Source organism: Haplochromis burtoni, unplaced genomic scaffold, assembly GCF_018398535.1.
Source record: "Haplochromis burtoni strain Fernald_Lab_line unplaced genomic scaffold, NCSU_Asbu1 Contig_418, whole genome shotgun sequence".
NCBI lineage: Eukaryota > Metazoa > Chordata > Actinopteri > Cichliformes > Cichlidae > Haplochromis > Haplochromis burtoni.
The window spans coordinates 101,895-124,016 of record NW_024582779.1 but is presented as its reverse complement, the minus strand read 5'-3'; the positions used below and the strand labels follow the sequence as shown (position 1 = coordinate 124,016).

General features: G+C 41.8%; 2 protein-coding genes across 5 annotated transcripts in view; one reads left to right on the top strand and one right to left on the bottom strand.

Annotated features, from left to right (window-relative positions):
* The first annotated feature begins 1,994 nt into the window (after window positions 1–1,994).
* LOC121812049 (SNF-related serine/threonine-protein kinase-like) lies at window positions 1,995–11,151 on the top strand. The gene is made up of 3 exons (XM_042213110.1): window positions 1,995–3,916; window positions 4,234–4,331; window positions 4,688–11,151. Exons 1-3 carry the CDS (start codon window positions 3,743–3,745, stop codon window positions 5,832–5,834), a joined length of 1,419 nt encoding a protein of 472 aa, XP_042069044.1. The 5' UTR covers window positions 1,995–3,742; the 3' UTR covers window positions 5,835–11,151.
* A 480-nt stretch (window positions 11,152–11,631) lies between these two features.
* ano10a (anoctamin 10a) overlaps window positions 11,632–22,122 on the bottom strand; it is a 35,946-nt gene continuing 25,455 nt past the window's right edge. For 3 of the 4 annotated variants that reach the window (XM_042213107.1, XM_014340999.2, XM_042213106.1), the window contains 2 exons: window positions 18,733–18,749; window positions 11,632–12,735 (listed from right to left, as the gene is read on the bottom strand). In XM_042213107.1, coding sequence (XP_042069041.1) covers window positions 12,666–12,735; window positions 18,733–18,749 — 87 coding nt within the window. In that variant the 3' untranslated portion in view covers window positions 11,632–12,665. The remainder of the gene's footprint in view (window positions 12,736–18,732; window positions 18,750–22,122) is intronic. The other variant, XM_042213108.1, reaches the window with a different exon arrangement.

The window sequence follows — 22,122 nt, the reverse complement described above, 5'->3', positions numbered from 1 at the left end:
GTAACACAGTGTGAGGTACTTGAGAGTACCTACCCTGAGGGAGGAGCAAAAAAAAAACCAACAACCCGCAAATACTCCCAAAACATGCACATATGCATTTGTGAATGAAGGTTGAAGTCTTTACACACACAGCCACACACTTATTAGCGTCGTGAGGGACGCTGTGTTCTCCTCTGTGAAAATGAATTGTGTGTGCATGTGACAAATGCTGCACTGCTAAGCTGCAATGTCTTGTCAAGGTCTGAGGTGTTGTTACAAAGTGTGTAGTGTGAAGAGTGCACAGCTCTCTGTTGTGGACCGATTCTGCTGAGTGTTCATCCCTGACTGCTGACTCTGACTTAAAGGAGCTCAGGACCTTATTTAAAGCCCAGTCGCCCCCACCCCCGCAAAACTTCAATCAAACTAGGAGGCTCAAATCTGGGAACCCATCACTTTGTAATTAAGTAATTAAGTTTTTCAGGCAATGACCAATTGTTCCTGGCTTCAGTGTCCCTAGCAGATACTCAGATCAAGACATCCTGTTCTATCAATCGCTCACCATTTAGGTCAGCGGTCCTCAACCCCCGGGCCACGGACCGGTACTGGTCCATGAGTCGTTTGGTACCGGGCTGCGAGAGTTGAGACTCGGGTGTGAAATGTATGGTTTTCAGGGTTTTTATCTTTTTTTTTCTTTAACTCAGTTTTCCTGGGTCTTTTCACGTGTGTTATGAATAAATCTTCTTTTTTCGGTACCGGTACTAGTTTTATTTTGTTGTATTTATCTGCGACTCCTTAAAGGCCGGTCCGTGAAAATATTGTCGGGCACAAACCGGTCTGTGGCGCAAAAAAGGTTGGAGACCGCTGATTTAGGTAACCAGTTACTTTATAACAAATCTAATGCAAAGTCAAACTGCTGTCACACAGAAAAACCTGACAACCTATAAGAACTGAACCACCTTTCAATGATGTTTAATTAGTGCAGACACCCACAGACTGTCAGATTTCAGTAAAGTTAGATAACTGTAGGCCGTAATGCTACATGGACAGAGCAAATCAATCGAGCGTGGTTCGTGTAGACTGTGCGATGGCTTTGATACATGGCTGTTAGCCTTCAGCTAATTTCTTTGGCAGTCATGATAACAGCAGAGGACACCTTATACAAACAAGGCTTCTGCTGCTTTGACCACCATCGTACTGTTGCACTTGCATCAACCGGGATAATCAACACTTTAAACGGGCAGCTTGAACACTTGGATAAACCAACAAGTTCATGCCGTCACTAATGTGCAGTGCCGTGTTTAGAACAGAGCTACAGAAAAACACTCTACACGCAGCCCTGGAAAGTCAGACATGTATCCACTGGGATGGCATCGGTGTGACATGTATCTACCAGTTCTCTTCCTAATGACAGCAGGGTTAAACTATGGCAGGATCTTGTGCCGGCCTCTCAGTCTGCTGTGACTGATGTGTTCAGATGGTGGTGCAGAGCAAGGTGACATGTAGCTGAAGAAATGCAGCCAAGAAAGCTGCTAATCCGTCTGATCAAGTATCTCCTGTGGGAATCTGAGATCCTTGATCTCTGTATCTATGAATCGCCTTGAGGCGACTTTTGTTGTGATTTGGCGCTATATAAATAAAATTGAATTGAATTAGCTGGATGGCAATATACAGTATATATCTCGATATTTTTTTTAAAGCCATAAAGTAAGAACAAAAAGAGAGTTCTTAGTCAAAGCTGTGTCCCAGATCTCACATAGGTACTTTTATTAACATAAAATGTACATGAAAAAATTACTCAGAAATAAATTATCAGGATTTATTAAATAATAATTCTCCATAAATAAAATAAAACAATGTTGTTTTGTGCATAACAAAAAGCTCACAATTGTGCAGTCAAAATGTAAACTAAAAAGACCTGAGCATAAAAACAAAGACGGGGGGAGTTGTGTTGAGTGAAGGAGAGAGGCGAGGCAGAGGAACGCAGCGTAGAGACAAAAGTGGACGAAAGACAGGCAAACTTGCGGTTCCAAGTATAATTATAACGTAACATAGACTATATCAATATAAACGATATTGTCACATCTCTTATCTCGTATAAAAGTATATCCATATATTTAAAAACTCGATATATCGCCCAGTCCTAGAGTCTCAAGTGGCCATTAAAAGAATTACAGTTGGTAGAAGTTTGATCGAGTTTTTCTTGAGTAAATGCTACTCATGTGGAAGGAAGCATACACATTGTATCTTTCACTTATCAAAGTGGTTTTCTGCCAGAGACATAGAAATGAACCAGGTCCTGTACGCTTGTTTGTGAAGAAGAATTGAGCTGCATTTTGAGCTATGGGTGACATGCAGATGATGTAAAAACACAGATTTGAAATTACTTTATTAATAGAGACACTTCATGGGATAAACTGTATAACAGATTGCATACTGAATACTGACTGTTCTTTGATTTGAAACACTCTATAAAATATATTTGGTGTTACTCTGATAACACGAGCTTTAGTTACAACTGTATTATTGCCAAAATCTGTCTTAGTTTACTAAGAATATTCCAATTTCCACTGGCTGACATTCACAGGTCCCTGCATCACTGACTAATCTGCTTTTACAAGCTTCTTTTTTTTTCTTCCACGTACAGACTGTGTTTCATCAGTGCATTATTCATTATACCACTGAATAGAGAGGCTGTGGTTTAGCTAACAATGAAAAAAGATACAGTGTGGCCTTTGTGGCAGCTCTATTAGAGGATGGTAAAATAAATAAAGCACAGTAATGACCTGTAATTGGATTTGTCAACCTGATTTGAAAAGAAAAGCCATGATTTCCATAAAACATTTTGCAAAATCAGTTATCACTCATCCATTTATCTACAGACACAAGCTAATTTCCGCCTCGCTTTCTATTTAAAATCCTTTATTTATCAATCCTTAACTTTTCGGGGGGGCCCTGATTATTTTGAATGATTCTTTTGATATAGTCAGTCTACTTGTTCTAGACTCCAGGAAGGTAATCCCACTTTGTGTTTGTGTGCACGCTCGTCCATAACAGAGAAAGTGGAGCCACATCCAAATGTTTACCACATCAATTTATAATAACTTAAAAGGAACAGATGCTGTCATATAACAAAGTGTAGCTTTAATAAATATAGCTGCTATAGAGTCAGACCAAAACAAAGTTCATCAGTCAGTTAATCAATAAAGAATTTAATGCTCTCTTCAGCCAAACTGTACTTCAGGTCAAGGTCACATTTTTTGTTTTACGGTCAATAACCTGTGAATTGTGATGGATCATGAACCAGATGATCTAGTCTGGTGGCTGCAAATAGTGATGAACATTTTGATCAAAACATTGGACACTGTTTATAGTTAAAGTTATAAAGATGCTCATAGCTCCAAACCCTAAGCCCTCACTGTTAATTACCTACATACAGTTGGATACTGCTGCAAGTGATTGCACTGGATGAACAAAAAAGCACCCTGCGTCATATGTCTCCAGTTAAAATCTCTTCCCACATATATACTGTAATGATATTATTTACGCAGTATATCATTTTGAAGTCATGAGTGTAATCCCTGTGTTGTCCCTGTCTTCTCTAGTTGTCTATATTTGAGTGATCTATTCTGTATAAATAACTATCCAAGTCACTTGAGGAGAGTATAAATTGACTATAAAGTCTTTTGAAGATCAAAGAAAACGTATCAACTGATACAATCCTTTTTCTTATCTCTACAGGCAGTCCTGGCCCACCAGAGTGGATATGCACCAGGATATTGAGGACAGTTTAGCAGCTTCGTCCATCTCTCACGCAGGAGGCCCTCAGTCCCCTGCTCGCAGTGCTGAGAACCTGCTCAATGGACATCGCTCTAAGGCCATGATGGAGCTGGGCAGACGGGAAGAGAGCACGGTGACTGACTCTCCGGGGTCGGCACAGGTACACTCATCATCATCCCTTGTCTGTATCAAATGAAGCTTTTTTTTAATACATCAAATGCAGCGCTAGTAGGACCATCTGAGAGTAAATAAGATTGTTATTGCCTCTGTAGTAAGTTGTTCTATTTGTGTGTGTGGTTCTTTTCTGGGTCCTCAAACTTTACACATGGGTAAAGCCTAAAGGCAGGGACAGCAGCAGTGAGAGTCATTTTCAGAACAGAGCACACTTCGCAGCTACTTTCAGTTGTAAACAGTGCAGCTGATCATACTTGCACCCTGTTTTAATGCCCATGCTCTTGTATTTTCTTCTTGCCTCAGGGAGCGTGTGCTGCTGCTTCAGGTCCTGCTCCTGGCACCATCAGGACTCCCACTCCCTCCACCTCAGCAGCAGCTAAGCAGCGAACCTGCCTGTTCAGGTCTGATCTCTGGACTTTTCAACAGTGTAACATTATTTTGTGTCCTCAGTATCCCTAAAACTGAAAGCAGAACAATAAGTTGTACTCTATTTCAATGTGTGCATTTCGTAGCTTCTTAAATGTTCAGGCTAAATTTCTTTGTATTATGTCAGAAATTGAATTTTTGAGCTTTTATTCAGAAACTAGACAAAATGAGGCATCTGAAAATGGCGGCTGTAATAGTCCTGTCCCCCCTGTAGTCTAACAGAGCAAATGATCCATCGAGCAACTGATGATAAAACAGAGGATCGAGTTTTCTGTCATTGCTTTGTGGTTGTATTCTAATGTCAACTCAGTCATGTCTGATTGTTTGGCAGAGTGGAGGAGGATGAAGAGGAGGAGGAAGAGCAGGACCCGTCTCCCCTACCAACTCAGGTGATCCTGCGGCGGAAGCCCCCCTCCATCACCAACCGCCTTACGTCCAGGAAGAGTGCCCCAGTGCTCAACCAGATCTTTGAAGAGGAGGGAGAGTCCGACGATGACTTCGACATGGATGAGGGTCTGCCGCCCAAACTCAGCCGTCTCAAAATGAACATGGCCGGGAACGCCGGCACTCTGAGCTCGTCGTCGTCCCCGGGATCCACGCAGAAGCGCTATCATCGGCGCAAGAGTCAGGGAAGGGGATCGTCATGCTCGAGCTCTGAGACGAGCGATGATGACTCCGAGAGCCACCGGAGGCGCCTGGATAAAGACTCAGGCTTCAGCTACAGCTGGAACAGGAGGGACAGCAGTGAAGGGCCACCTGGCAGCGAGGGGGGGAACGGTGGAGGCAGCAGCTCAGGGCAGGGGAAGCCCCCCACTGAGGGAGGAGGGTCCTCTGGCCCAGACAGGGGGAGTCCTGGAGCGGGAGGTAACGGAGGAGGACAGAGTGGCAGTGGAGGAGGGGGGAGTGGGGGAGGAGGAGGGGGTAATAAAGGACAAGACAGCCCTTCCAGTTGTTGTAACAACAGTAGCACTACTAACCCGTCCCTTGGCTCTCAGCCCCGGGCCTCGCGCACTGCAAGCCGCAGCGCTGAGCTGGTGGAGAGTCTCAAGCTGATGAGCTTGTGCCTCAGCTCACAGCTGCAGCACCACCACGCTGGGAGAGGTGGTCGAGGGGGTGGGGGGAAATTCATCATAGACCCCCATAGCCTCTCAGGAGGGAGTGTGAAAATCCAGGAGAAGTCCACCTGGAGGATGTGCATCGGGTCCACCGGGAGCCTGGACACCATCACCCTCCCCACCACCACTATCACCGGCCTGCCTCGCACCCATGCCCCACAACACCATCACAACCGCAAAACCGTGCCGCACAGCGGCCCGGGTGGCAGGAACACTCATGGCAACCTGAGCACCCTGAAGAACAGCGTGATTCAACTACCTCTGTGCGAGAAGACCATCTCTGTCAACATCCAGCGAGGTGGAGGCTCCAGGGATGGCCTGCTCTGTACCTCAGCTCCAGCCAGCTGCTGCCAGGTCATCTGAAGCTCGCTGTGGACCATGACCCACCGACACCAAGTTTTCTCAGTCACTCTTCCCCTCCTGCTTCAGGTAGTTTCTTTGAACACTACTCTGCTTTTGAACCTTCCTGTCTAGTTTGCTGTAGCAGGTAGCTGAGCTCCCACAACCACCTGCCTCTCAGCTCACCACCTCTCCTGTCACTTTTTGTTCCGTGCCCTGCTCCCTACCAATTGTTGGTGGTTATAAATGTCTATTAGTGTTTTTATGTTTTTCATTATATTCTTGTTTTATGTGTCCTGACTGCACTTTGACATTCTAAATGATTTGTATTAGAGCATTTAAAATAAGGAGGCTCGCATTTAAAGTGGATCTGTTCTGCTCATTTCCAGCTTTGTGGTTTTTATTCGTGGATTCTATTAGAGTGGCTTTGCATGAGTCACTGTTTAAAATAATAATTGCTTATCATTTTTAATTTGACTGACTTCATACTAGTTAGTTCACCCTCTGTCTGAAACAGTGTAAAATAAGCTTCCGTACTGTTTCACGTAACAGCGCCTTTATGAGAAAAGAAGGAAAAGCAGAATAGGTCCACTTGAAGAGCAGAGCATTAGGGCCACTGTGAAAAGCATTTTGAGAAGTATTTATTGGAGTGTAAATTAAAAAAAAAAAAAGGAAAAATACCACGAGGTAAAATTGTAATTTTACAAACCTGTACATATAAAAGTTGTAACTGTATGACAAAGTTGGGAAGAAAAAGTGATTGTACTCTGAGATAAAGTTTACATTTTCTAGGAGAAGGTCATTATTATAATTATATTCCTGAAAACATATTACAAAATCTTTCACTTTGTCAACCAAAGAATGAAAGATGGTTGATATAGACAAAGTTGAATTTCTTAACATTTTTGGCTCACTATTTCTAACAAAAATCCACAATAATATCAGAAATAGGTGATAATAAATATCAGCTGGAGCTGTTAAGAAGTAATACTAACAGATGGGTAAATGGAACAATGAAATAACCTATTTACAGTCAGCATGCAGCAAATGTACAGGTGCTAAAACAAACTTGTATACATTTGATTCATCCACTGTGACAAGAAGGTAAATCATTCTTTACAAAGGTCTTAAATAACTGATGTGCAGTTTAGTTTAGTCTGGAAGTCAGAAATTTTGAGTGGCGTTGCAGCTTTCAGGAAGATGTTCTTGGAAAACGTACTGCTTTTACACAACTCAAGGCTACAGTGACAGTTTGGTTTACATTACCACTTTCATGGGACCAGCTCACTCAGAATGGTTGATCAGTCTCATATAAGTACTTCAAGTAAAACAACATTTAAAAAGGTTTACTGAATGTAGTAGAAATTTTCAGCTGTTTTTCATTTGAGTGGGGGGGAAAAGCGCCTCATTTTTCATGGGGTCTAAAATGAGCACAGCGTACACCTGTGGGTGTGGGAGGGGCTACTGGAAATAATTCATCAATGATGGCAGATTTCCAGATTTAATTGATTTTCAGTAACAACTCCAATTTGTGCTAACTGTGCTGCTAACAGCTGATTCTTAAAAGTAATTTAGTTCAAGTGTTGACCGATTGGGTTCACATTCACAAGACTGAGACACCGAAAAAGAAAAAAACTAAACAAAACTTCTCCATGTCAGCAACAGATTTGATAATCCCAGCAGACCCCCTGATGTGAATTTAAGAGGACATCAGAGCAACATGAAGTGGTTACAGCAGGCTCAAAGTGTTTAACACAGTTGTCAATACTAATTATTTTAAAGAGCTGAAATATATTTTTTGGCCTTTTTAAAGAGTAACTTCTTTCTCCTTTGACCTTGTAAAATACTTAATTTCTTCTTGAAATGGCAATTTTTGACTTCATGGGGGTTTTTCACTTGTAATATTTTGATCCTTTTCCTTGTAAAATTAAAACTTTAGTCTCATAACTTTTTCCGATTCCCATCAAATCAAAGCTTCTTTCTCAAAGTATCAGTGGTCCAAACACTCCAGGTGTAAAAATCGAAATAACAAGCACTTGTAGTTGCAGCTGTAGCGGGCAGCTGGCAGAGGAGAGGGACGGGGACGCCTGCTTATTGATACAACTCAAACTCACACTTCTCCCTCCTTTACGTCGAACCTTCGCTCCCCTCTGAACCTTAGCTGCCAGTGACATCGCTGATGATAAATAGAAAAACATAAAGTGGATTCCATTCGTTTGAGTCCGTTCAGCGTATCTGACCTCCTCTGTCCATGGAGGCGAGAGGAGATGGTGGCTTTTCACTCCACTCTGGGCTCTGTATTGCACTCAGACAATCTGTTTTCTGTTCTTTTTTAAGAACCATGTATCCTCTGCTGAATTGAGCTCGGTGCAAACTGTTGGTCATAACCCTTTAAATCTGTACCAGTGTCTCTTTACAGAGGCGGCACGCTTTCAGCTTTTAAATAACACACACACAGAAGCTGGTGGGAAGAAGTGTGTGTGTGTGTGTGTGTGTGTGTGTGTGTGAGGGCAGCATTGCATTGATACTGTAGCAAGATGAACAAACAGGTTTGGAAGAGTTCCTGCTGACCACACATTCAAAAATGAGGTGTTCTTATTTTTTTATTCACATGATTTTGTGTTGTTTATTGACGGAACATATTGTGTTTGCCTGCCATTAACCCAGCTGCTGCTGCAAGAGACATGCAGCTGCTTAACCCTGAAGAATGATCAGAATTTCTGCAGCAACTCCTCCTAAAACATGCTCCGACGTTCATCTCAGTAACACACACTTCTCGTGCCTTTCTTTTAAACAGAATCTCTCAGCGCAGGCTTGAAAAAAGTAGCTCCTCTGACTATGTTGAACCTCGTTTAGCAAGAACAACCTCCATGTTTCCTAACGCTGTTTCTGATGGTGCCTTCACACCAAAAGCAAAGAAAAATTTCATGCTGGACAAACGTTTCTGCAAAACATCTTCTAGAACTGGCTGTGTTTTCATCACATACCGTGAGGCTTCATATTTCTGTGATGTCAGCATTAAACAGTAGTCTTCTCGCCAAAACACCTCAGGCTAAAATCAGATTTTTTGTTATTATTTTGCCATATCAACCTCATTGTGGACTGCTGCACTGATATTCTCTTCTAAATGTGTAGAAGAGAAAAATACCAACATTTATTTCATACATTAGTAGTGGAATAAAAGTACTTGGTTACATCAGAGCCCTTGTAGATTTAAGTCTTGGCACCTCTTTAATAATCCATTTAATTTGAAGTCCCCATCTGAATTTGCTTTTCCCCAGATATAAAAACCAGTCACCAGGCAAGACAAATAAACACCGCTTTAAAACTTTGGTGACTTCGCCCTGTTACCCTGCAGTTATCTTTGTACTGTGCATGCAGCATGTAGCATGCATGCAGCATGTTTTTCCTATGTAGCTCTAGGCAGATGACCGGCCCTCCTTAGTTTGGTTCAACTGGATGTTTCTTCCTGTTAAAAAGGAAATTTTCCTTCCCACCATCGTTTGTTTGCTCATAGGGAATTAACAGATTGCTGGAGTTTTCTCTCTAATATTGTCGGGTTTTAACAGTATAAAGCAACTTGAGGTGACTGTTAAGATTTATTCATCATGCCCTCTGTAGTGGACAAAAGTTAAACTGAAAGATACTTTCCCCCCCCTCGGATATAGATGAAACACAACTTTGTAAATTGTTGCTTGGCTCTATGGGCTTAGGAGCAGAATTCATAACTCTCACATTTCTGTTTCTATATTCTCTGAATGCCGTCACGTTCCTGGATGTCATATCTGGTTACGTTGTAGCTGAATGAGAAATTATCCAAAAAAAGAGAGACTGATGAGAAGAGAGAGGGGAAAAAACAAACACCTTCATTGCATTATTGTCGTACGTTTCTTCTTCAGGGCATCCAGCAGCCAAAACCATGTTGCTCCCTCCACTGTGCTTCAGTTGGGATGATTTGTTGAATGTCCAAGATGTTTTACACTTTTTTTGTTTTTCGTAAACAGCATCTATCTGTTAAAAGATTTCTTAATTGCTGACATTGGACACTTTAAACAAAGGTTTTAGTCATTTTAGGTGTGTTTCTGTGTTCGGTTTTGTAGACAGTTTGTCTTAAATGATACATGTCAGTCAGCAAGCTGTGATTGAAGAAAGGGGAAAAACCCCATCGTCAGTTTGTGCCTTTTAATAGGAGCTGCATCTCTACAAACCATACACCGGCTCCATACAGAAACACCTGAAATTACGAGTTTGTGTGTGTTACTTCAGTCACACCGCGTTTGTCTGCAATTGTGACTGAGATGAAAGTCGGAGCACGTTTTGAGGAGTGGGTGCAGAAGTCGTGCTGTTTCTTACGGGTTAATCACTGTTGTCCTGCAGCCGTGGTCCTGCCCGCGCTCACGGCCCCCCCCCCCCCCCCAAAGTTAAGTGTACATGAGGGTGCAGCGTATGTATATACAGTGAAAAAGAAAGTTTATTTTTTCAAAACTTGTACATTTTTTTGAGCAATCTGATGTTTGAAAATGTTTTATTTTTTATGATGGGTGAGCGGGTGTGAAGCTTTGAGAAGCGCGTGCCCTGGGTAAACCGGCAGGAAGCGCGCACGAGACAGAGCCTCGCACCTTCCGGCTTTCGGAGCTGGCTGTAAAGACAAACAAACGAAAGTAAGAGAGAGGAAAGGGAAAATGGGGGAACTCTTTAAGGGCATTGGCAATAAGCTATACCGTGTGTTGCAGCTATCTGTACAGAAACACTTCATTAGTTTCTTTTTTTTTAGATTCCAAACTCGTGCAGCGTCACACAGCAGCTGCTTCAGACTCGGAAAAAAAATGAAAAACAAGGAATGTTCTAAATATGTTTTCTCTCTTTGGTTGTCGTCTGAGATTCGTTTTTAAAAACCAAATGTAAATAGAGTTGTAAATACGGTGCTCTTTCTCTTTATCTAGAACAGCCGAGTGAACCTTTTGGTGCATAGCTGTACAGTAATCTAGCCTTATGATAATTACTGTAGTAAAACCGTATGGGTGTCTCAGCTAAAAATAAAGCTGTGTGAGGAAAAACGATCCGATTCTGTTCATACCGTCGAGTCTGTTTGACTGTTGTCTTACTCAGCTGTATCCAGGTGAATGACGTGCATGTGTTTCAATGTTTGACATTCAATGACACTGAGGAGAGAATCAGGCAGAAATGTAACCGGACCAAAAAGCAACAGAAGAAGAAGAAAATGGTTGAGTTGGAACTGACAGATTTTCAGTGTATTATTCTGTAGTTGATACCTGTTGTCAGATGTTACATATAGCTATGGTAATATCAAAAAATAAAATGTGGAAAACTGTCTGTTACACTCAAGTGTCCGGGTCTTTCTTTTTAAATCATCCGTCCTGACCAGTTTGGCGTGTGGGGAAAAATGTGGACAAGAATGTTTATATTAGAAATGATTCACTGATTTGAAAATCAATATAACCAATAGTTTCTTGGTTGGAGTTCCTCACAGATTCCAGATTAACTGTCTCTCAGCTTTTTAATCCGTGTGGGTCAGCATATGTGTCAGTGAAGGTGTTGAAAAGCAGCGAGCGGTGATTAACGGTCTGCGTGACACCGAGGAGGTTTACTCTCTACGTTTGGCAACCTCAGCTCTCCCCCTCACTGCTCAAGTAACCAAGAAGTTTCCAGAGCAGATGGTGCGGTACAACTTTATTCAGAGTTTATCATTTTAAGAGCTCTCCATTTCCTGTCCTCACAAACGACATCACCAGGAATAAAGAGCAGTTGGACTGAGACGGGACACTTCCAATAAGTACAAACACAGAGCAGATACAGCTGGTTTCTTTGGTTGTGACTTTATTCGAGCATTGGACTATTCAAATCTGGTGTTACATGTTTTTTGCCATGTAAATAGAGCATATAAAAGCAAATATTTGGGACTGCATTGCATTCCAAGGCACCTGGGAGTTTCATAAGAGTGCATTGAAAACATATCCTGCTCTAAGACTGCTCTATAACATCTCTTGGGTATGGAAGCAAAGGAAGGCCAAGACATGGATCATATTGTGAGATCTAACATTTACTGAAGAACCGGTCATGTTGATAAATGCGCATTCTAAACTTTACTTTTAAAGACTTCTGTGTGAGTTGATGTGTGAAGGTAATTTAGAGTTTTGCCATGTTACAGACCAAACTAATTACATCAGGATCAAATCCACATCATTGAGTGTGTCGATGGCTGCATTGAACCTTTAGATCTTTTTGGCCTTTTTTGCCTCCATACTTGCTGTGCTGAGGATAAAAAGCAGATTAGATTGTTGAGGCGAGATACAATCAGGTCAGTTGATTATTAGTTATTACATCCTGAAGGCTTAGAACTCCTTATTTATTCTAACTGCAGTTCACAAAGTTTAACACTTGAACACTGAACCAAACCCGAAGTGACTTCAGCGGCAGAAGAACAGAACATAACAGAAATTACTTAATGAAAAGATTTGGATATAAAATTGTTATTTTCTACAGTATATCATGTGTACAGCATCCCTCTGTGATTTGAACATCTGTCGCATTTATCTCATCTCCTGTACACACACCACTGCAACACAAAACATTATAGTACATCCAATTTAAAGAGCAACGTATAACATTTGGTACACAGCAATGAACCTGAATCAACCATCATGTATGCTTCACAAAACTGTACAACTAGTCAATGGTGCAGTGAAGATATTGCAGATTAACAGTGCAAGCCAGTGTGAGGGAATGGGGGAAACAACAGCCACGCAACTCCAAAGGTAACACTTTTGTTCTTGTGAATACATACACATGTAGAGCGAGGTTCAGAACGGTAATGTAAACCACAGTGTGTCATCATCAGTATCTGCAGGCACACCTATCCTCCTCACTGGACAGTCTTACTGAGCTGCGAGGCTTCCAGCATTTTCTGAAACACAAAAGACAAACAGCAACATTCATTCAGTTTACTGCAGAAAACCTCTGTGTGCACGTGTGGTTAGTAATATAAAAGGGCAGCTCATGTTAGGTATGCATATTAGTGGAATGAAAGCAGAGCTAGTCCTTCACACTAAATTCTGGTAGGAAGGAGCTTTGGACATTAGCAGGCTGCTGCTGCAGTGAAACTACTTGCTCCTTCGCTCACCTTTAAAGTAAAGTTACCACGGATTTTTTATTGAAGTTTTATTAAATATGAATAAAACTGTTACTAAGACCTTAAACTCATAGAAAAAGTGTCTATAGAGGTGGAGTCAGAAAGCTGTTTTCCCTGTAGCCTCCTATGGGACTGGAAGTCTTTTTGCAACCACAGGTATCGCCATCTGGTGGCCTTCAGTTAAAATGCAGGTTTAAGGCACTAATGCATTGGCGTCATTTTTTCTTTCTGCAGGTCACTGAAGTGTTACTGTTGAGGTGAAGAACAAATATTTCAACCTCTACATCACATTAATATGATGTTGATTGGAGCTGTGTTTGTAGTTGCTTGTAGTGCCCAAAGCAGTCGAGCCCTTTCAGTAGCTCAGAAATAATCAGACTAAAGCCTGGGTTGCTCTGGTTTGTAACAGCTTGAAAACAAAGATGATGGTAGTTGAGCTGTTTGAACTGATAAAGGAAGGTAGCCATGACAAATGCTTCGTTTTCCATTTCTCAGTCTTGCACACAATGTTCCCCTGCGGGGTTCATGTAAACTCCACTTTACTGGATGGTGATACCTGTTTTATAAGTCTCCCACAGTGTTTCTGTTTCCTAAAATGACATTATGTTGTGAGCAGTGAGAGGACCTGGATTTTTTTTATTCACATTTTATTACATGTTTGGCTGCGGGGTCTGGTCATTCTCCTGCAGATGGAGCCTGTCAGAGAGCGAGGACTGGCTCTCGGGATCAGACAGAAGCAAAACAACAAATCTCTACTGCTCTGCTAACTACATGTTTCTCTAAGAGGACTGAAGGACAGTGTAGCTCATCTTCATCGATGCAAGCTTTAGTTACACTGTAAGCAAAAACCTGATCCTCTGTCACAGATCTGATTTTGTCACAGCTGTCCAACCCCACAGGTCTGCCTGCTGGAACTTTTTCCACAAGGTCACACAGGAGCTCAGAGAGGAGGACATATACAGACTAAATGGAGGTGTAGTCTAATAGTGCGGACAGTTTTTGGCTCAAGCTGGCCTTAACAGTTCCAGCTCACACTTTAAGAAATTGCTGCGCAGGACTTTGCCAAGATCAGCATTAAGGGAAGAGGGGCATCTTCAGACTCATGTTTTAATCAAATAATTCCTCCGAGCTTCTGGCAAGAGGTTAATTAATGTATTCTAATGCAAACAAAATCTAAAGCCTGGTTTTACATCATACAAGTTAAATGTAATTCTTGCAGACTGGACAAGGTAAAGCAAATACGTTTTCAACTGTTTAATTATTATAATTCAGTTTTGTTTTTCCCTCAACATAAGGGATACTTGCATCATTCAGGACAGAAACAGGCCACTGTTGTTAGTCAGATAAAGGTGCATTGCTTTCTCTGGGTAGTGGACGAGTTGCTGCGTAGAGGGCACTGTCATCGGCAGATTGGTTCAGCATGTCTACAGATATCTTAGCCCAAAGGTGAATCTGTTGATCTACATTCCTACCCTTCACCTACAGCAATGAGCTGGAGCTAATGCCTGGAAAAGTGAAACAGAAGTACTTCTACAGATAGAAGTGGCTGAGAAAGGGTGTCTGAGCTCATCCTCAGCAATGGGGCAAGAAGCTGAGTCATTCAATAAGAGCTCAGAATAGAGCTGCTACTCCTTCACATTAAAAAGGAGCCAATTACGGTGGTTCAGATATTTGACCAGCATGCCTCCTGGATGCCTTACATGTGATCTGAGAAGACCCTGGGGCAGACCCAGGACGTGCTAAAGGTCTGGGTGGGTGGATGGACTGTGAAATGTTCACACTGACAAGCAGGATGAATGATCAAAGCTAGAAAATGTACATATATGTATGAACACGTGGTCTCGAGTCAGCAAAGTAGTTCTTACAAAGTTCTACACAAACTGACAGACAAAGACGGTGATGCCGTGTCTACGCTGAGGGCTAAAAACACTATTAGCACAGGTCCAGCTGATCACATTAAAGCAACGCTTTAGAGGCTGACAGCTACATCGACACAACTGTGTTTTGCCTTTTCAGACAATCTGCTTTTATGAAAAACACTTGGATATTCTGTTAAAAACAAAAAAAAGAAAGAAACTAAGTTGATTCATTTATTTTGAAAAACAAATATTTTTGAAAAATGGTTTTTCACACATTTTATATTCCTAAAACCACAGATTAACAATTCAAATGATAGTTTGTATCAAGATCCTGCCTTGATACAAACACAGCTCATTACGATGAAAATCTTAGATAAAGCATCATCTCTTGCTCACAGTGCTGTCTACAGACCTTCGTCTCTGAACCCAGAGCCACTGCTAGCCCTGCTAATAGTCTGAACACGTCATTATTCATCAGCGAGGACAGAAAGCAGGACTTTAAAAACCCACAGCACAAACTCACACACAAACACACACAGAGTTGTGTCTCCATGTGTTTGGAGGGCGTGACATTAGATATTTCACAGCGACTTATTTAAACCTTTACCATAATTAGTCCCCAGCCTTACTCTAACCTTACACTGACCCTAAACTCGGACTAGTTACATTACTGTGGAGTTTAACTGAAGCTACAACATGAGTAAAATAAACGCTAAAACAAGCTAGTCCACCTTCCACACCAGAGTCAACCCTCGCAACACACGTGACCACCAAAGACATTTTTGTTTGGGACCAAAGAACTCTGGGGACACCTCTAGATCAAACATCATACAGATGTAACACAGTGTGAGGTACTTGAGAGTACCTACCCTGAGGGAGGAGCAAAAAAAAAACCAACAACCCGCAAATACTCCCAAAACATGCACATATGCATTTGTGAATGAAGGTTGAAGTCTTTACACACACAGCCACACACTTATTAGCGTCGTGAGGGACGCTGTGTTCTCCTCTGTGAAAATGAATTGTGTGTGCATGTGACAAATGCTGCACTGCTAAGCTGCAATGTCTTGTCAAGGTCTGAGGTGTTGTTACAAAGTGTGTAGTGTGAAGAGTGCACAGCTCTCTGTTGTGGACCGATTCTGCTGAGTGTTCATCCCTGACTGCTGACTCTGACTTAAAGGAGCTCAGGACCTTATTTAAAGCCCAGTCGCCCCCACCCCCGCAAAACTTCAATCAAACTAGGAGGCTCAAATCTGGGAACCCATCACTTTGTAATTAAGTAATTAAGTTTTTCAGGCAATGACCAATTGTTCCTGGCTTCAGTGTCCCTAGCAGATACTCAGATCAAGACATCCTGTTCTATCAATCGCTCACCATTTAGGTCAGCGGTCCTCAACCCCCGGGCCACGGACCGGTACTGGTCCATGAGTCGTTTGGTACCGGGCTGCGAGAGTTGAGACTCGGGTGTGAAATGTATGGTTTTCAGGGTTTTTATCTTTTTTTTTCTTTAACTCAGTTTTCCTGGGTCTTTTCACGTGTGTTATGAATAAATCTTCTTTTTTCGGTACCGGTACTAGTTTTATTTTGTTGTATTTATCTGCGACTCCTTAAAGGCCGGTCCGTGAAAATATTGTCGGGCACAAACCGGTCTGTGGCGCAAAAAAGGTTGGGGACCGCTGATTTAGGTAACCAGTTACTTTATAACAAATCTAATGCAAAGTCAAACTGCTGTCACACAGAAAAACCTGACAACCTATAAGAACTGAACCACCTTTCAATGATGTTTAATTAGTGCAGACACCCACAGACTGTCAGATTTCAGTAAAGTTAGATAACTGTAGGCCGTAATGCTACATGGACAGAGCAAATCAATCGAGCGTGGTTCGTGTAGACTGTGCGATGGCTTTGATACATGGCTGTTAGCCTTCAGCTAATTTCTTTGGCAGTCATGATAACAGCAGAGGACACCTTATACAAACAAGGCTTCTGCTGCTTTGACCACCATCGTACTGTTGCACTTGCATCAACCGGGATAATCAACACTTTAAACGGGCAGCTTGAACACTTGGATAAACCAACAAGTTCATGCCGTCACTAATGTGCAGTGCCGTGTTTAGAACAGAGCTACAGAAAAACACTCTACACGCAGCCCTGGAAAGTCAGACATGTATCCACTGGGATGGCATCGGTGTGACATGTATCTACCAGTTCTCTTCCTAATGACAGCAGGGTTAAACTATGGCAGGATCTTGTGCCGGCCTCTCAGTCTGCTGTGACTGATGTGTTCAGATGGTGGTGCAGAGCAAGGTGACATGTAGCTGAAGAAGTGCAGCCAAGAAAGCTGCTAATCCGTCTGATCAAGTATCTCCTGTGGGAATCTGAGATCCTTGCATGAGTTCTCCAAACGAGTCCATGCTGCATACACACTATGATACCCTCTATGTCTGAATGCATTTCACCCCACCACATTATTATTCTATAGAGTAGCATGAGGGAGAGAGCTTCATGTTCCGTTTTAGTCTAATCAAACACTTCTTTCCGATTTTCAAATTTAATGAACTTAAACCATAAATCCTAGAACTCTCTTATTGATCTGGTTCTTGAGTGAATTAGTCCAGCTGTCATGCTGGAAAAAACGTTTCACTAAGTGAGTTTAAAAAGCTCTGTGGCTCTCAGCCAGCTGTACCACACTAAAGGCAAACTGGCTCACAAACATTGAGCGTGCCAAAACCACTGGTGTATCACATCGACACATGAGGGGTCCTTCGGCAGTAGCACATGACACACTGAGTTATAGCAACAGTGTCACTTCCTACTCGTCATATATTGATGTCTTGTCGTGAAATAGCAACAACCTGAGTGTAAAAAAGCCAAACAAAGCAAAACCAAGTAAAAAAAAAAAAACAACAAAAATAGGATGTACACATTCTCCTGACTTCTAAACAGAGACTCTGTGGATCTGTAAAACTCTCAGCATAAATATTCTTATGATTTTGCACTGTAGAGTATATACAACTGTTGAAATTACACATCTGCCTGATTTTCTAAATGATTCCTTAATAAATGTGAAAAGCTTCAGAATGTTGTTGAACTTCTTCATAATTAATACAGAAAAAAGAAGGATGTTTGTTCCATACGGTTATTACAGAATGATTTTACTCTTATGGTTCACTTAAGATGAAACTTCGGTTTACGCAGTTCATAATCTAAATTGGAGTTCAGCTGCAGGAACATCAGAGGATAGCTGTTACATGTGCATCAGATTTGTGTGCGACACAGTCTTGTAAAGAACCACTTCAGCTTTAGAGCTTCAGGTCAGAACTTCTGGTTCAGACTGAGAACTGGAATCAATGTCTGCTTGTTTTGTAATGTGCAATTTCTCAGGTAGCTTCTTCTACCAAAGATGTCTTCATCATTGGCCTCCAACCTCCGACACAGCATGTCTGCCTACTTGAGTTACTACATTAATGTAGCAGCTTGCCTTAAGTCGCAGAAAACCATCTTCATTTAGCTCTCATTCTGTCTGAATGGCTGTCTTTCTGAGGACAGTCAGACTGATAGAAAGAAGGCTGACAAGGTAGGAGAAGCCTAGGATATACATTTCATATTTGAGGAGACATTCATTCGCTCAGATGCTACGACGGGAATCTTCTTTCATGCTGACAGGTGAATCACCAGCATCTGTTTTCCACCTTGATTATGAGCATTAAGTGGTTCTCTTACTAAACTGTTAACTGTAGTATCACAGCATCACACATCTCCGCTTGTTAGATCACAAACTCACACCAAAAACATCTGTATTAGAACACACGGTGACTAGCCAACTTTATAAGTAATTAAATATCAACCAAGTGCTCGGCAGTGAAAACACAAAAGAGTCTCCGCAATCGCACACAGCCTGTGAGCTACTCACCCTCCGTGGAGCTGTCTCTGCAGAAGCAAGAGACCACAAATTAAAGCCAACATAACTGGTTAATAGGAGAGTGTGTACATGAAACAGACCAATTAAAGATGAATATTCAGTCAGGAAGCAAACATTAGCATGATGTGGTTATATATTCAATATATCTGTGGTAACAACTGATGAGATCTAATCTATTTACATAGTGAGTATGAATAATGAGCAGTTCTTTTTAAAGTTCTTCTGGTAAGACTGGCAAATGGTATGTAATGAGTCAGACCATAAAACAGCAATATATAGAGGAGCAGCAACATACTGAAGGGCAGCAAAGACCATATGAAAGAAATGATGATCATCAGAGAAGCACTCAGCTCTGTCAGTCCACATCAAACAAATAGCTGTGGCACACAGAAAGCCACTGCTTTACTGTGGAGCCGTATCAATACTATTAGCATAGGGCACACCATTTATCTTCAGTAAAGTGGTCTGAGACAGACATTGAGAGCTCGCCTTAATGCTAAGTGGGAAGCTCTGGAGCTGTACGTTGTTATGGAGATATACACAAGCTCCCTGCTCTTGTATACATCTGACACTTCACAACAGCTACTAAATACAAGCACATCATAATGCATGTTGAGTAAATAACTATATGAGAAATGTCATGCAAGTGGGGTTTCTATGCTTATCCACAGAGCTGTGTTCCTGAGATGACCATATTAGGAATATACACTCAAACTGGTAGAAATAAATAGCGATTAGAGAACTCTGAGATTTTTGCTCAAAGACATTACATACACATACACTGACTGTGTTATTCAAAGCCATTTCTACCACACTTAATTAGGTATACCTTGCTAGTACCAGCTTGGACGCCATTCAGAACAGTCTTAATTTTTAGTGGTAGCTTGAAGCATTCACCACATAATTTGGTCTATATTGACATGACACTATTATGTAGTTGCTGCCGATTTGTCAGCTGAACATTCAACCACAATTTAAAGGTATTCTACTGAATTGTGATCTGGTGACTGTGGCGGCCATCTGCGTGCAGTCAACTGTTTGAGATGATGTGAGCGATGTGATACGACAAGTTATCCTGGTACAAGAAACCAGCAAAAGATTAGTACACTGTGGTCATAAAGGGATGAGCATGGTCAGCAACAATACTCAGGTAGGTTGTGACATTTAAGCAATGCTCTATTGGTAGTAAGGGGCCCAAAGTGTGCCAACAAAATATCACTTACCAAAAATTCATTATCACCCAGAGAAATGTTGCTCACCGGATATTCTCTTTTTTGGACCATTCTCTACAAACCCTACAGATGGTTATGTGGGAAATCCCAGTAGATCAGCAGTTTCTGAAATACTCAGACTACCCAGTCTTGTACCAATTACCATGCTGTATTTAAAGTCACATTCAGTACTTGGTATGAACTTCAGCAGGTCATCTTGACCATGCCTGCATGCCTAAATGTACTGAGTTGTTCCTATTGGATGTTTGCGCGTTGGTGGTTAGCAAGACTGGAGTGACCATTAGCCTCCTCCGGTACGATTCCTTGGATGACTTCCAAGCTGTATACCAGAAGTGAGCAAGTCATTGACTTACTGATTCACTTCACCACAATCCTCATTCGGACTGGACTGAAGGAGTGGATCTACCAGAAAGCGGAATAGCAGACATACAGGACAGCTACAAGTACCTAAGTATCCCACAGGTCAACAGGAACCATGATAAAGATGCCCGAAGGTCGAAGATTGAAGCCACTGATGTCAAGACATGAAAACTCCTCACAAGCACCAAATCCAGAGAGGCAGGAATCTAGCACCAGCCAACACATAGTAGCAGGATGTAAGATGCAAGCTGGGAAGTGTGGACCAAGCAATGTACAGCATTTCTAATGCATTTCACATCTGTGAAATGCATTAGAAGTCCTCAATTCTCGATGAGAGACACGACCAAAGGTGGTTGAGAAGAACAAGGTTAATGTCCAGTGGGACAGACAAGCAGTTGATGGCCAACCAATCAGACATAATGGTGGTTGACAAGGTACATAAGACTGCAGTTGTGTTTAGATGTGGCAAACTCAGTGGACAGTAACATGAGGAAGAAGAAACATGAGGAAGTAGGCCGTGGAATAGTAATGGGGCTAAAGGAACAAATGAACCAAATGTGGAAGGTAAAGTCCAAAGTGGGTTGAGTGACAATAAGAGATTACATAAGAGGTCTCTGTCCAGAATGCAGAGTGCAGTCCTGGGAATAGCTAAGATACTGTGCAGAACCCTCAAACTTCCAGGCCTTATTAGGGATACTCTGATATTTGGATTGGATATAAATCTGACACTGATCCAAAAGGCTGGATCGAATATCAGTGACAATGAGTCGATGCACAGTGCAAAGAAAGAAATCCTGCTCTGTGTTATTCTGGGTTTACTTATTCACACAACAGCAGCAGCTAGCAGTAGATCAAATGTAGGATGAAGGAAGCTAAGCACAGAATTTGAGCAGTCTGACCATCTTCAAGTGATGTAAAAAATGTTTGCAAACCTCCAGACAGAAGCTGTTGGTATAGTAGTATATGCATTATGTGTGAAATATCTTCAAAGTGAGCCTGCAGGACTGGAAAGATCTGATAAAGATGTTTGTTTACTTTCACTCTCCTTATACCCACGGCAAAGGTAGTTTATCAGATCAGAACTCGGAAAAAGGTTGGATCGGTCCAGTAGGGATGGACTGAGCCAACTGACAACAACAACTTTACTTTATGTATTGGTAAAATCAAGTTCAGATCACATCTTGTTCTCAGATGGGAAACTGCTCTTTGTGTTTCTTGCTGACACCATTTACTACAAACAGAGTCCTCTGGTGATGAGGACTCCTCCCACTAAGCAAAGTGAAAAGAAAATGCCGTGTGGCTCGTGGTACCCCTCAGCCTCATAGTTGATACACCTACGGTATCAAATTGAAAATCCTATATCGTTTCATTCTCAAATTATCATGTTCATAAACTTTGGTGTTCATGTTGCCTGCCAGCCTGGCAGGGTTATGACCAGAGATGAGCAGTAACGCATTACCGTAATCCGATTACTTTTTTCAAGTAACGAGTAGAGTAAGGGATTACATTTCAAAAAAGGTAATTAGATTACTGTTACTTTCCCGTGAGCATGCTACTGCGTTACTAAAACCGTGATTTTTTTTGCGAGAGTGTCTCATGACTATTCTAATTTTTGCCTCATAACTTTTGCACTGTCCACTTCCTGCTGTGACAAAACAAATTTCCCACGTGTGGGACTAATAAAGGTTATCTTATCTTATCTTATGACAATGACGTAAGCGAATGCGACGTTCGTGGCAACAGCTGTGTGCAGATCAAAAACGGATAATATATCGAGTGCGGCAGAGAG

What these genes read in the sequence shown, in the direction of transcription:
- LOC121812049 (XM_042213110.1), top strand. Translation starts at nt 3,743, where the DNA reads ATGCACCAGGATATTGAGGACAGTTTAGCAGCTTCGTCCATCTCTCAC. An exon ending in ACTCTCCGGGGTCGGCACAG is followed by an intron (nt 3,917 to 4,233) that starts GTACACTCATCA and finishes TTCTTGCCTCAG; the next exon opens with GGAGCGTGTGCTGCTGCTTC. An exon ending in CAGCGAACCTGCCTGTTCAG is followed by an intron (nt 4,332 to 4,687) that starts GTCTGATCTCTG and finishes ATTGTTTGGCAG; the next exon opens with AGTGGAGGAGGATGAAGAGG.